This window comes from Lutra lutra, chromosome X (assembly GCF_902655055.1).
Source record: "Lutra lutra chromosome X, mLutLut1.2, whole genome shotgun sequence".
NCBI lineage: Eukaryota > Metazoa > Chordata > Mammalia > Carnivora > Mustelidae > Lutra > Lutra lutra.
Window position 1 is genome coordinate 45796950 of NC_062296.1, and position 13609 is coordinate 45810558.

At 36.9% G+C, this 13609-nt stretch overlaps 1 protein-coding gene across 7 annotated transcripts in view; it reads right to left on the minus strand.

Moving 5' to 3' along the window:
• Nucleotides 1-13609, minus strand: part of ATRX (ATRX chromatin remodeler) — a 315263-nt gene that overhangs the window by 52154 nt on the left and 249500 nt on the right. For all 7 annotated transcript variants that reach the window (XM_047714735.1, XM_047714739.1, XM_047714738.1 and 4 more), the window contains one exon: nt 11526-11632. In XM_047714735.1, the coding sequence (XP_047570691.1) occupies nt 11526-11632 (107 nt within the window). The remainder of the gene's footprint in view (nt 1-11525; nt 11633-13609) is intronic.

The window sequence follows — 13609 nt, forward strand, 5'->3', positions numbered from 1 at the left end:
CCACATCAAATTTTATCTGTCTCTACTAGGGCACATTTATATGTGATCATCTCTATGACATGATTTCCTGTAATACTCCTTGAACCTAGTTCAGTGTCCAGTACACAGCAGTAGTAGTAATAGTAGTAATGGTGGTGGTGATAAACTGAACTGATTAATAGTTAAAACAAATGTTTTTTGAAGATAATTTATTAAATTAAATATAAACTAACAACCATATGGAAAAATATTCCATCTTGCCAGTGGTAAGAAAATAAAAACTAAAAAAATGACAATTGTTTTTACCCATTAAAGATGGGGAAAATGTAATTACAGTACTACAGGTATAGAGTAAAATGGGCATTTTCCATTTATTCATGATAGCAGAATAAAATGATATAACTTTTCTGGTACTTTGTCTTTCAGATAATGAAGCACTACCAGAACATATGTTAAAGACATATCAATAAGGAGGGGCCTCAGAAACAAAGAAGGGAGTAGTGATAAAGATTAAAAACTGCCAGTATATACCTAGCACTGAAACATTAAGGGGCACATAAAAAAATGCATCACCAGAGCATGATTCTCTATGGAAAATAACTAAAGAATACCCAGGTAAGGACAATGTGATACCCTGCCAGATCAGCAAATATTTACTATGGACCTACTGCATGTCCAGTTCTGTGAGGGACATCAATAAAGCCTTGCCTGACCAATTTACGTATTTTCCCCCAGAACTCCCTATCACCTTTAAAGTATTTCATTATTTCTCCATTGCATTTTTAAACTATACATTTCCTGTTTGTTTCTTATTGGTCTTCCCTAACAAAAGTATAGTCTCTGGGAGGTTAGGGACCTGTTCTTTTTTGTTAGCGTCTTTATCCTCAGCATCTAGATTGTGCCTTGCATATGGTAGGTACCTTATATTTATAAAATGAAATGAACCCTGGAATACATTATGGGTTCTGTAAACAGCTAATTTAAGGTTTGCTAATGAGGCAGTGGCTTAGTGGTGACTCTTAACCCCAGTTAGGAAAGGAGGAGAGATCTCTTCACTTTTTTAGCAACCCAGGCCCAATGTACTAATATTCCATGTAAGATTTTGATTGGGGAAAAAGAGGAATTCTACCTTTTTTACTAGGTAAACATCTCAGTAAACCAATGACAAAGTGTGTCGTATTGTATTAACTGAAGAGCAAATGCTCCTTTTCATTACTACAGTGACCTAAGCAACCAATGCACCTGTCTAAAAATAACGACACCACCTGCCTAAAACTTACACAGGATGTTACTGGGGTTATATTTCCTAAAAAGTTATTATATTTATTTTTTTTTAAGATTTTATTTATTTATTTGACAGACAAAGACCACAAGCAGACAGAAAGGCAGGCAGAGAGAGAGGAAGGGAAGCAGGCTCCCCGCTGAGCAGAGAGCACGATGTGGGGCTCGACCCCAGGACCCTGGGATCATGACCTGAGCCAAATGCAGAGGCTTTAACCCACTGAGCCACCCAGGCTCCCAAAAAAGTTATTATATTTAAAATGAATAGAAGAGAAAAAATTATCAATATTATCAACAGAATTAGAAAATTAAAATTAAAAACAATAGCACTATATTCCAAGAGTACTCAAGGTACCACCATCAGACAAAAAAGATCACAATATATTTTTTCACAGACTAGAACAAAGAATCCTAAAATTTGTATGGAACCATAAAAGACATCGAAGAGTCAAAGCAATCTTGAGAAAGAACAAAGCTGGAGGTATCATGCTCCCCAATCTCAAACTATACTACAAAAGATATAGGGGGAGGAGTCAAGATGGCGGAGGAGTAGCAGACTGAAATGATATCAGGTACCAGGAGATCAGCTATATAGTTTATCAAACCATTCTGAACACCTACAAATCCAACAGGGGAACAAAGTGAAGAAGAGCAGCAATTCTAGAAACAGAAAATTGCCTGCATTCTGAAAGGTAGGCTCTGCAGAGAAGCGAATCCAAAGTGACAGGAAGATAGACTATGGGGGTGGGGGACAGGCCGGCTCCCGGCAAGAGGCGGAGCAACGGACCACAAAATCTGAACTTTTAAATGTCTTCTCCAGTGAGAGACATCGCTCCATAGGCGAAGAGGGGGTGGAGCCCTTGTGGGGACAACATGATTTCAGGTCCCACAGGGTCACCAAAGGATCATAGGTGTCTGAGTATCGCAGAGTTCGCAGGTATTACAGCAAGGAAGGCGGCTACAGAGACGGAGCCAAGAAGTGAGCTCTCAGCTCGGGGTTACCTTAAATAGTGATCTGTGGCACAGTGAGACCACTGCTCTTTGAGCAGGGGCCCCACAAGTGGCAGATCTGGGGAGACCTCCCTGGAAGAGCAACAGTGATCTGCTGGGTTTGGAGACTCCAGGTGGGGCTGTGTGCTAGAGACAGAGATGCTTGGTCACAGGCTGGGTGAGTTCAGCACACAGCAGGAGGCCAGGGAGATGGGAGTGACCGAGCGCTTGTCTCCAAGGGCACACTGAGAACTGGGTCCCTGAGCTCTCTGCTCCTCCAGGCCAGAGATTAGGGGGCCGTCATTTTAATTCCTATCCTCCAGAATTCTACAGAAAGCATTCAGGGAACAAAAGCTCCCCAGAGCAAACCCAAGCAGATTAATTAACCGGGCCCCTGGCAAGGGCAGTGCAATTCTGCCTCCAGAAAAGACACTTGAAAATCACTACAACAGCCCCCGCCCCTCCACAGAAGATCAGCAAGAAATCCAGCCAAGACCAAACTCACTTATCAAGGAGAACAGCGGAATTCCAGAGAAGGAGAAAGCAAAGCATGGAATTCATGGCTTTCTCCCCCTGATTCTTTAGTCTTGCAAAGTTAATTTTTTTTTAATTTTATTTTTTTCTTATTCTAATTTCTTTTAATTTTTACTCTTTCCTCTTTTAACATTTCTTAACTAGTTTATCTTAACAACAGCTTTCATTAAAAAAAATCTTTTTGAACCTTCATCATTATAGTCATATTTTATCCATGATTGTATCTAACTTTATTTTTTGTAAAAACATAGGGTTTTTCTTCTAAAAATTTTTGGGATACAACTTCTTCTAATAGATCAAAATATACCCTAAATCTAGCACAGGGCTTTGTTCTAATCTCCAGCTAGAGCAAATTCTCTCCACTTTCTTTTTCTTTCTTTTCCCAACCAACTTATCTTACCAACTTTTTTAGAATTTTTAAAAAATGTTCATCTTTACAGTCATATTCCATCCCTTCATCGTGTTTACCCTTATTTTTGTGTGTGTGCGTGTGTGTATACACACACACGTTTTTCTTCCTTTAAAATTTTGCGAGGTAGTTTCTGCTAAGAGACCAAAGTACTCCCAAAATTAAGTGGGTGGCTCTGTTCTAATCCCCAGTCTAATATCTATATTTTCTTTTTTTTTTAATTTTTTTTTTGAACTTCTTTTTACCCCTTTTATTCCCCCCCACAATTTGGGGTCTCTCTGATTTGGTTAACACACTTTTTTCTGGGGTCTTTGCCACCCTTTTAGTAATTTATTCTCTCCTTCATATATTCTTATCTGGATAAAATGACAAGGCGACAAAACTCAACGCAAAAAAAAACACAACAAAATACAAACAAAAAAATAACAAGAGGCAGTACTGAAGGCTAGGGACCTAATCAATACGGAGATTACTAATATGTCAGATCTAGAGTTCAGAATGACGATTCTCAAGGTGCTAGCTGGGCTCGAAAAAGGCATGGAAGATATTAGAGAAACCCTATCTGGAGAAATAAAAGCCCTTTCTGGAGAAATAAAAGAATTAAAATCTAACCAAGCTGAAATTAAAAAAGCTATTAATGAGGTGCAATAAAAAATGGAGGCTCTTACTGCTAAGATAAATGAGGGAGAAGAGAGAATTAGTGATATAGAAGACCAAATACAGAGAATAAAGAAGCTGAGCAAAAGAGAGACAAACAACTACTGGACTACAAGGGGAGAATTCAAGAGATAAGTGATACTGTAAGACGAAACAACATTAGAATAATTGGGATTCCAGAAGAAGAAGAGAGAGAGAGGGAAGAAGAAGGTATATTGGAGAGAATTATTGTAGAGAATTTCCCTAATATGGCAAAGGGAACAAGCATCAAAATCCAGGAGGTACAGAGAACCCCCCTCAAAATCATTAAGAATAGGTCCACACCCCATTATCTAATAGTAAAACCTACAAGTCTTAGTGACAAAGAGAAAATCCAGAAAGCAGCCCAGGACAAAAAGTCTGTAACACACAATGGTAAAAATATTAGATTGGCAGTGGACTTACCCACAGAGACCTGGCAGGCCAGAAAGAACTGACATAATATATTCAGAGCACTAAATGAGAAAAACATGCAGCCAAGAATACTATATCCAGCTAGGCTATCACTGCAAATAGAAGGAGAGATAAAAAGCTTCCAGGACAAACAAAAATTAAAAGAATTTGTAAACACCAAACCAGCTGTACAGGAAATATGGGACAAACAACTTAAAACTCCCGTAATGATTTCTTTACTCTCTAAAACAGATTTATATATATAAAATTAATGGACATTAAATTAAAAAATTTTGATGAGTACCTACCAGCTATTCTGCCAATGACTAGTAAACGCAGTTGTAGTTTGTCCCATATCTCTTACCAGTTTTTTAAAATTTGTATTTTAATAGAAGACAGAGAAATCAGAAAGATTTGGTGCAAAACAAAACAAGCAAAACTCCTGTTTTACCTAACCTCCACTAGCAGCTGGCTATGTAACTTCTTATACTGTGGTTAAAAAACAAAAAACAACAACAAAAAAACCCCACATACCATAAAATTTACCATCTTAGCCATTTTAAGTGTATAGTTCAGTTGTGTTGACAGATCTCCAGAACTTTTTATACTTGCAAACTAAAACTCTATACCCACTAAACAACAACTTCCCATTCTCCCCTTCCCCACAGTAAGCACTCTTCTACTTTCTCTGTGTATCTGATTACTTTAGATAAGTGAAGTAATGAAATAATAAATGAATTTACACAGTAGTCACCTTTTTTTGTGCCGGTTTATTTCACTTAACATAATGTCGACAGGGTTGTAGCATGTGACAGGATTTCCTTCAAAAGCTGAAAAATATTCCGCTGTATATATACATTTTGTTTATCCATTCATCGACCAATATACACTTGGATTCTTTCTACCTTTTCATTATTGTGAATAACGTGGCTATGAATATGGGTATACAAATATCTTAAAACCACCCTTTCAGGGATGCCTGGGTGGCTCTGAAAGGGTGGTTTTAAGATATAAGTCGGCTGGGCCACTGCCTTCAGCTGAGGTCATGATCCCAGGGTCCTGGGGACTGAGTCCCGCATGGGGCTCCTTGCTCAGTGGGGAGCCTGCTTCTCCCTCTGCCTGCTGCTCCCCCTGCTTGTGTGCATGCACTCTCTCTAATAAATAAATAAAATCTTAAAAAAATACCCTTTCAATTCTTTTCGGTATATACCCAGAAATAGTGTCGTTGGATCATGTAATTCTAGTTTTAACTTTTTGAGGAACTGCCATACTGATTTCCACAGTGGTTGTATCATTTTATAATCCCACCAAGAGTGTGCAAATGTTCCAAATTCTCCACATCATCACCAACTTGTTATTTACAGATTTTTTTTTGACAATAGCCATTCTAATAGTGTGAGGTTATATCTCATTTTGGTTTTTATTTGTGTGTTTCTCTAGGTCATTTGTATATTATCTTTTAGAGAAATGTCTATTTGAATCTTTTGCCCATTTTTTGAATCAGGTCATCCATTTATTATTGAATTATAGTAGTTCTTTATGTACTCTGAATATTAACCCCTTACAAGATACATGATTTGCAAATGTTTTCTCCTATTCAGTAGGTTGCTTTTTCACTCTGAAAGTGTTCAATTTCATGTTAGGTATATTTTACAAAGTGTTGATGATGATGATTAAAACTATCCACAAGAAAAACCCAGGTCCAGATGGCTTCACTGCTAAATTTTGGCAAACATTTAAAGAACTCATACCAATTCCTCCCAAACTCTTTCAAGAAACAGGGAAAGGAAAACTTACGAACTCATTAAATGAGGCCAATATTAGCCTCATATCAAAACCAGACAAAGATATTAAAAGAAAACAAAACTGAAAACTAGTTATATCTTATGAATAAGGATGCACGAATCCTCAACAAAATACTAGTAAAGAGAATCCAGGAACATATAAGAGAATTATACACCATAACCAAGTGGGATTTATCCCAGGTATGCAAGGTTGGTTTAACATCTGACATTCAAAGTAATGAACCAAATCAGTAGAATTTTTAAAAAACCAGTATGATCACCTTAATAGATGAGAGAAATCATTTAACAATATCCAACACCATTCATGATTTAAAAAAAAAAAAAAACAGTTAAAAAGCTGGAAATAGAAGGGAACTTCTTCAACTTGATAAACAGCATTATGAAAAAACTACAACTAACACCATCCTAATGGTGAAAGCGCAGATGCTTTTCCCCCAAGATTAAGAACAAGAAAAGGATGTTTGCTCTTGCCACTTCAACACTGTACTAGAGGTCCTAACCTGGAAACTGGGCAAGAAAAAGAAATAGAAGTAATCCACATTGGATATGCAAACGACATAATCCTGTATATGGAAACTCCTTTAAATAACCACTTAAATTCTTTCTACAGTTACATTGTTAGTGTATAGAAAAGCAACAGGTTTCTGTGCATTGATTTTGTATCCTGCCGCATTATTGAATTGCTATATGAGTTCTAATAATTTGGGAGTGGAATCTTTTGGGTTTTCCACATAAAGCATCATGTCATCTGTGAAAAGAGAGAGTTTGACTTCTTTGCCAATTTGAACACCTTTTATTTCTTTTTGTTGTCTGATTGCTGCTACTAGGACTTCTAGTACTATGTTGAATAACCGTGGCGAGAGTAGGCATCCCTGCCGTGTTCCTGATCTTAAGGGAAAAACTCTCAGCTTTTTCCCACTGATAATGATATTCACTGTGGGCTCTTCACAGATGGTTTTTATGAAACTGAGGAATATTCCCTCTATCCCTACACTCTGAAGAGTTTTAATCAAGGAAGGATGCTGCATTTTGTCAAATGCTTTTTCTGCATCAATTGAGAGAACTGCATCGTTCTTATCTCTTCTCTTATTAATGTGTTCTATCACATGATTGATTTGCAAATGCTTAACCACCCTTGCATCCCAGGGATAAATCCCACCTGGTCCTGATGGATAATCCTTTTAATGTACTGTTGGATCCTACTGGCTAGGATCTTATTGAGAATTCTGGCATCCATATTCATCAGGGACTGGTCTATATTCTCGTTTTAGATGGTGTCTTTGCCTGGTTTTGGGATCAAGGTAATGCTGGCTTCATAGAATGAGTCTGGAAGTTTTCCTGCTGTTTCTATTTTTTAAAGATTTTTATTTATTTATTTGACAGACAGAGATCACAAGCAGGCAGAGAAGCAGGCAGAGAGAGAGGAAAGGAAGCAGGCTCCCTGCTGAGTGGAGAGCCCAACGTGGGGCTCGATCCCAGGACCCTGAGACCATGACCCGAGCTGAAGGCAGAGGCTTTAACCCACTGAGCCACCCAGGTGCCCCTGTTTCTATTTTTTAAAACAGCTTCAAAAGAATAGGTGTTATTTCTTCTTTAAATGTTTGGTAGGATTACCCTGGGAATCCAATCCATCGGGCCCTGGATTCTTATTTTTTGGAAGGTTTTTGATCACTGGTTCAATTTCGTTACTGGTTATTGGTATTTACCCCAAAGATACAGATGTAGTGAAAAGAAGGGGAACATGTACCCCAATGTTCATAGCAGCAATGTCCAAAATAGTCAAACTGTGGAAGGAGCCAATATGTCCTTCAACAGATGAATGGATAAAGACGTGGTTCATATATACAATGGAATATTACTCAGCCATCAGAAAGGATGAATACCCACAATTTGCATCAACATGGATGGAACTGGAGGAGCTTATACTAAGTGAATTAAGTCAAGCTGAGAAAGACAATTACATGGTTTGACTTATATGTGGAACATAAGGAACAGCATGGAGGACATTAGGAGAAGGTAGGGAAAAATGAAAGGGGTGAAATCAGAGGGAGACAAACTATGAGAGACTATGGACTCTGGGAAACAAACCGAGGGTTTCAGAGGAGAGGGGGGTGGGGGGAATGGGTTAGCCCTGTGATGGGTATTAAGGAGGGCACGTATTACATAGAGCACTGGGTGTTATACACAAACAATGAATCATGGAACACTACATCAAAAACTAATGAATTACTGTATGTTGACTAACATAACATAATAAAAAACAAAAATAAATTAAAAAATAAATAAATAAGAATATTCACTTAAAAACTATTAGGACTAATAAATGAGTTAATATACAAAACTCATTTTTTAAACATTTGCAAGTAACTATCCAAAAATATAATTAAGAAAATTCCATTTACAATATCAAAAAGAATAAAATAAGTAAGAATAAGTATACACTAAAATCCACAAAATACTGGTGAAAGAAAATTAAAAACCTAAACAAATGCTAAAACTTTCTATGTTCATGGATCAGAAGATTTAATACTGTTAAGATGGCAATACTTCCTAAAATGAAATACAGATTCAATGTAATCCCTATCAGAATCTTTTTCTTAGAAGATTTTCTTTATTTATTTGACAGACAGAGATCACAAGTAGGCAGAGAGGCAGGCAGAGAGAGGGAGGAAGCAGGTTCCTGGCTGAGCAGAGAGCCCAATGCGGGGCTCGATCCCAGGGCCCAGATATCATGTCCTGAGCCAAATGCAGAGGCTTTAACCCACTGAGCCACCCAGGCACCCCTCCCTATCAGAATCTTAATCAGAATCCCTATGCTGATTTCTTTGTAGAAATCTACAAGGTGATTCTAAAATTCATATGGAATTGCCAGGGACCCAGTACAGTGAAAACAATCTTGAAGAGGAACAAAGTAGGAGGACTCATGTTCAAAACTTACATAGCGACTCCTCTGATGGATCTAGGTAAAGTAAATTGAAAACCTTCTGCTATGAACATCAGGGTGCTGTGCTAAGTAAAATAAGTCAGTCAGAGAAAGATAAATACCATATGATCTCATTCATATGTGGACTTTCAGAAAGAAAACACATTAACGTGGCGTAGGGGGGAGACGTAAAGAAACCATAAGAGACTCTCAAAGATAGAGATCATACTGAGGGCTGCTGGAGGGAGGTGGGTTGGGGATGGGCTAGACGAGTGATGGGTATTAAAGACGACACTTGTGATAAGGACTGGGTGTTGCATCTAAGTGATGAATCACTGAATGGTACTCCAGAAACCAATATTGCACTGTATGATAACTAAAATATAAATAAAGAAAAAAGAGTAAAAAAAAAAAAAAAAAAACCTCTGGAAAGGATTCACCATTTTACACATTATTAAGAATTTGTGATTTGTAATTCATGGGAAGAGATCAAATATCAACATTAACAGGAGTCTGGAAGAAGTTGAGTCCAACCCTCATGGATGACTTTAAGAGAAGTAACTGCAGATGTGGTTGTAACACCAAGAGAACTAGAAGTAGAAGTGAAGCCTGAAGAAAGAACTGAATTGCTATAATGTCATGATAAATCTTGAACAAGTAAGGAGTTGCCTCACAGGTGAGCAAAGAAAGTGTTTTTTTGAGGTGGAATCTACGCCTGGTGAAGATGCTGTGAAGATTACTGAAATGACAACAAAAGATTTAGAATATAAACTTATTTGATAAATTAGCAGCAGGGTTTGAGAGGACTGACGTTATTCCAATTTTGAAAGTAGTTCTACTGTGGGTAAAATGTTATCAAACAGCATTGCATGCTACACAGAAACCATTTGTGAAAAGAAAGGTCAATCGATGCCACAAACTTCACTATTGTCTTATTTTAAGAAATTGCCACAGCCATCTCAATCTTCAGCAACCACCACCCCGATAAGTCAGCCAACATCATGGCAAAATCCTCCAGCAGCAAAAAATTACAACTCACTGAAAATTCGGATGATGGCATCTATTAGCAATAAAGTATTTTTTAATTAAGGTATATACATTTTTTTAGCTATAATGCTATTGCACACTTAAAAGACTACAGTATAGTGTAAATACTTCTGTATGTACTGGGAAACCAAAAAAAACCTAATTTGACTCCCTTTATTAAAGTATTCACATTATTGTGGTGGTCTGGAACCAAACCCGCAATACCTCTACGGTATACCTGTAATAAAACAAAACAAAACAGAAGGTAAGTGTTGGTGAAGATGTGGAGAAACTGGAACCCTTATAAACGGCTTGGGGAAATGTAAAATAGTGCAGTCACTGGAAAACAGTTTGCTGGTTCCTCAATAAGTTAAAATTACCATATGACCTAATAATTCCATTCCTAAGTATATATCTGAAAGAAGTGAAAACAGATGCTTAAATAAATAAAAATCTGAATACAAGTATTTATCACAGCACTACCCACAATAGTCAGAAGGTGAAACAACCCAGATATCTAGGAATAAATAAATGGATAATAAAAATGTGGGTATTATCCATACAATGGAATACTATTAGCTCTTTCTGTTTTTCAAAATTGAGCTAATTTAATATTGTGTTATTCCTGAAGTAATGGTCAAAGAATGATGATGGGTAATCTAGATAGTTTTTTCTTGTATTGTCTCCTAGGAAAACTTTTTTTTTTGTAATTTTATTTTTTCTTCAGTGTTCCAAGATTCACTGTTCATGCACCACACCCAGTACTCCATGCAGTACGTGCCCTCCTTAATACCCACCACCAGGATCACCCAACCCCTCACCCCTCTCCCCTCCAAAACCCTCAGTTTGTTTCTCAGAATCCACAGTCTCTCATGGTTCATCTCCCTCTCCAATTTCCCCCGACTCACTTATCATTAGCTCTTTAAGGCCTAATGAATGAAGTGCTGACATATGTTACATGGAAGAACTTTGAAAACATACTATGTGAAAGAAGCCAGTCACAAAAGACTACATATTATATGAATCCATTCATATGAAAGTTTCAGAATAGGTCAAACTGTAGAAATAGAAAGTAGATTCATTAGTGACTGCTTAAGATCTGAAGAAGCAGAAGGCAGGGGTAGGAGAGTAATAGCTAAAGGGTACAAGGTTTCATTGGTGGTAATTAAAAAGGTTGAAAATTGTAGTGACAGTTGCACAACTCTATGAAAATACTAAAATCACTGAATTGCTTACTGAAAATGGATGAACTGCATGATATGTGAATTATCTCAATAAAGCTCTTTATAAGAACAAAAAAATCTTACTTCATGTTATAATTGCAATAATAAAGACCATATTTATGTAGATAAGGATAAGAATAATGTGCAGAAAAATGGATATATTAAAGTTGTGTGTCTGGGGAGTATTTTTTATTGTTAAAATGTTTGTATAACATGTTTAAATGAAGGTTTCAAAAAGTTACGATACAGAACTGTTTGTAACTCACCTTTATAAATAAGAGGTTTATCTTTATCTTCTGTCTTTTCCCTACTGGCCAATTCAAGAAAATCTTCAATCAAGTCCAGAGATATGAGAGACTGGCTGAAAACAAGGCTAAAAAAACAGATTAGTGTTCATGGATTAGAAGGGTCACATAGTAAAGATATCACTTCTTCCCAAATTGACTTACAAATTCAACACAATTCTAATCAAAACCACAGTAGGAATTTTGAGAAATTAACTTCTATAAAGTTTATATGAGAATGCTGAGTAGCCAAAACAGAGTAGCCAAAGTAACTTTAAAAAAGTTGGAGGCCTAACTCTATATGATTTCAACACTTAAAAAGCTAGAATAATCAGAATGGTATAGTACTGATTAAAGGACAAACACAAATGGAAGAGAATACAGAGGCCAGATATGGAGCCACACAAAACAGTTAGCTAAATGATTTTTCACAAATTGGCAAAGGCAATTCAGTGGAAAAAGGATCTTTTCAACAATGGTCTTGACAGTCTCGGCAAAATTCAACATCCATATGCAAAAAATAAAAATGAACTTTGGCCTAAACCTCCCACTTTATAGAAAAAGTAATTCAAAATAGAGCATAAATCTAATTTTAAAATGTAAAACTGTAGAATGTTTATAAAAACTCCAGGAAGAAAATACTCTTAACTTGGGGTTAGACAATTCTTAGACATAACACCAAAAGTATGATCTATGGGGAAAAAATTGATAAAGTGGATTTCATCAAAATTAAAAACTTTTAGTGTACAAAAGAAACTATTTAGAGAATATGAGAAAAAAAGTGTTAACTACTAAAAGTATTTCAGTAATTTTAGGCTTGTAAACATTCTAAAATACTTTGTTGTTCCATTTCAAACATGTCTGCAGATTCCTGATTCTCCATCCCAGTAGTTTTCTAACTCCTGTTTTAAGCCACGAAAACCATTTGTTCACATTAAGTTTTATGTGGTATTAAAATGTAATAAATAATTTCAGGTGCACAATATAGTGATTCAGCACTTGTATACAACAACCTGGTGCTCATCACAACAAGTGCGCTCTTTAATCCTCATCATCTATTTAACATGAAACATTACACTGTAGGTTAACTAACTAGAATTTAAATTAAAACTTTGAAAAAATATGTAAGATACATATACATAGAATATAAATAAACAAATAATAAAAGGGCGCCTGGGTGGCTCAGTTGGTTAAGTATCTGACTCTGATTTTGGCTCTGGTCATGATCTCAGGGTTGTGAGATCGAGCCTCAGGTCAGGCCCCATACTCAGCTGGGAGTTTGCTTGAGATTCTCTCTCCCTTTCCCTCTGATCCACCTTCCACCCACCCCCCACTCACGCTCTCTCAAATAAAAAAAATCTTTTTAAACAAACAAAGCAGGGTGCTTCAGGCCTTGGGGGGAGAAGAAGGTAAAAGTGTCACTGGCCCCTCAGCCTCTGCTCTAGCCTTCTCTTTTCACCAACTTTCATGGGCTCTGAAAAACAGTGTGAAAACCACTGCTCTCATCTATCCCATTGGTGAGAAGTGGACATAATTTTACACAGGAAATGAAAAAATCTAGAAAGAGAATAAAGGATAAAGGAGGGCTCATTCTCTCCCTTATATATGCAATAAAAGTAGGTCAGTATACAAGGAACTAGACACCTGTCCAAGCATATTGTTTGGTATTATTTGATTCTGAAAGCTGTACTATAGGAGAGAGATGCTTTTATGACTCCAGAAGATCCTTCAACATTCACTGCTTGAAGTCTTCAGATTTAGTAGTAGAACTAAAAAGAACAACTCAAGTTATGAAACAGCTGTTGGAGTTTATAACATGTGCACTGGCTATTGTATATGACTTCCTAAACTCTGCACTATGCGGTTCTACTGTTTCCCAGTTGGTACTCCTAGAATACTGGTAAGGAAATTATGTATTCCTAGTACTCAGTGTAAATGACCAACAGTCTTTTTTTTTTTTTTTTTTAAGATTTTATTTATTTATTTGACAGAGAGAGAGATCACAAGTAGACAAAGAGGCAGGCAGAGAGAGAGAGAGAGAGAGGGAAGCAGGCTCCCTGCTGAGC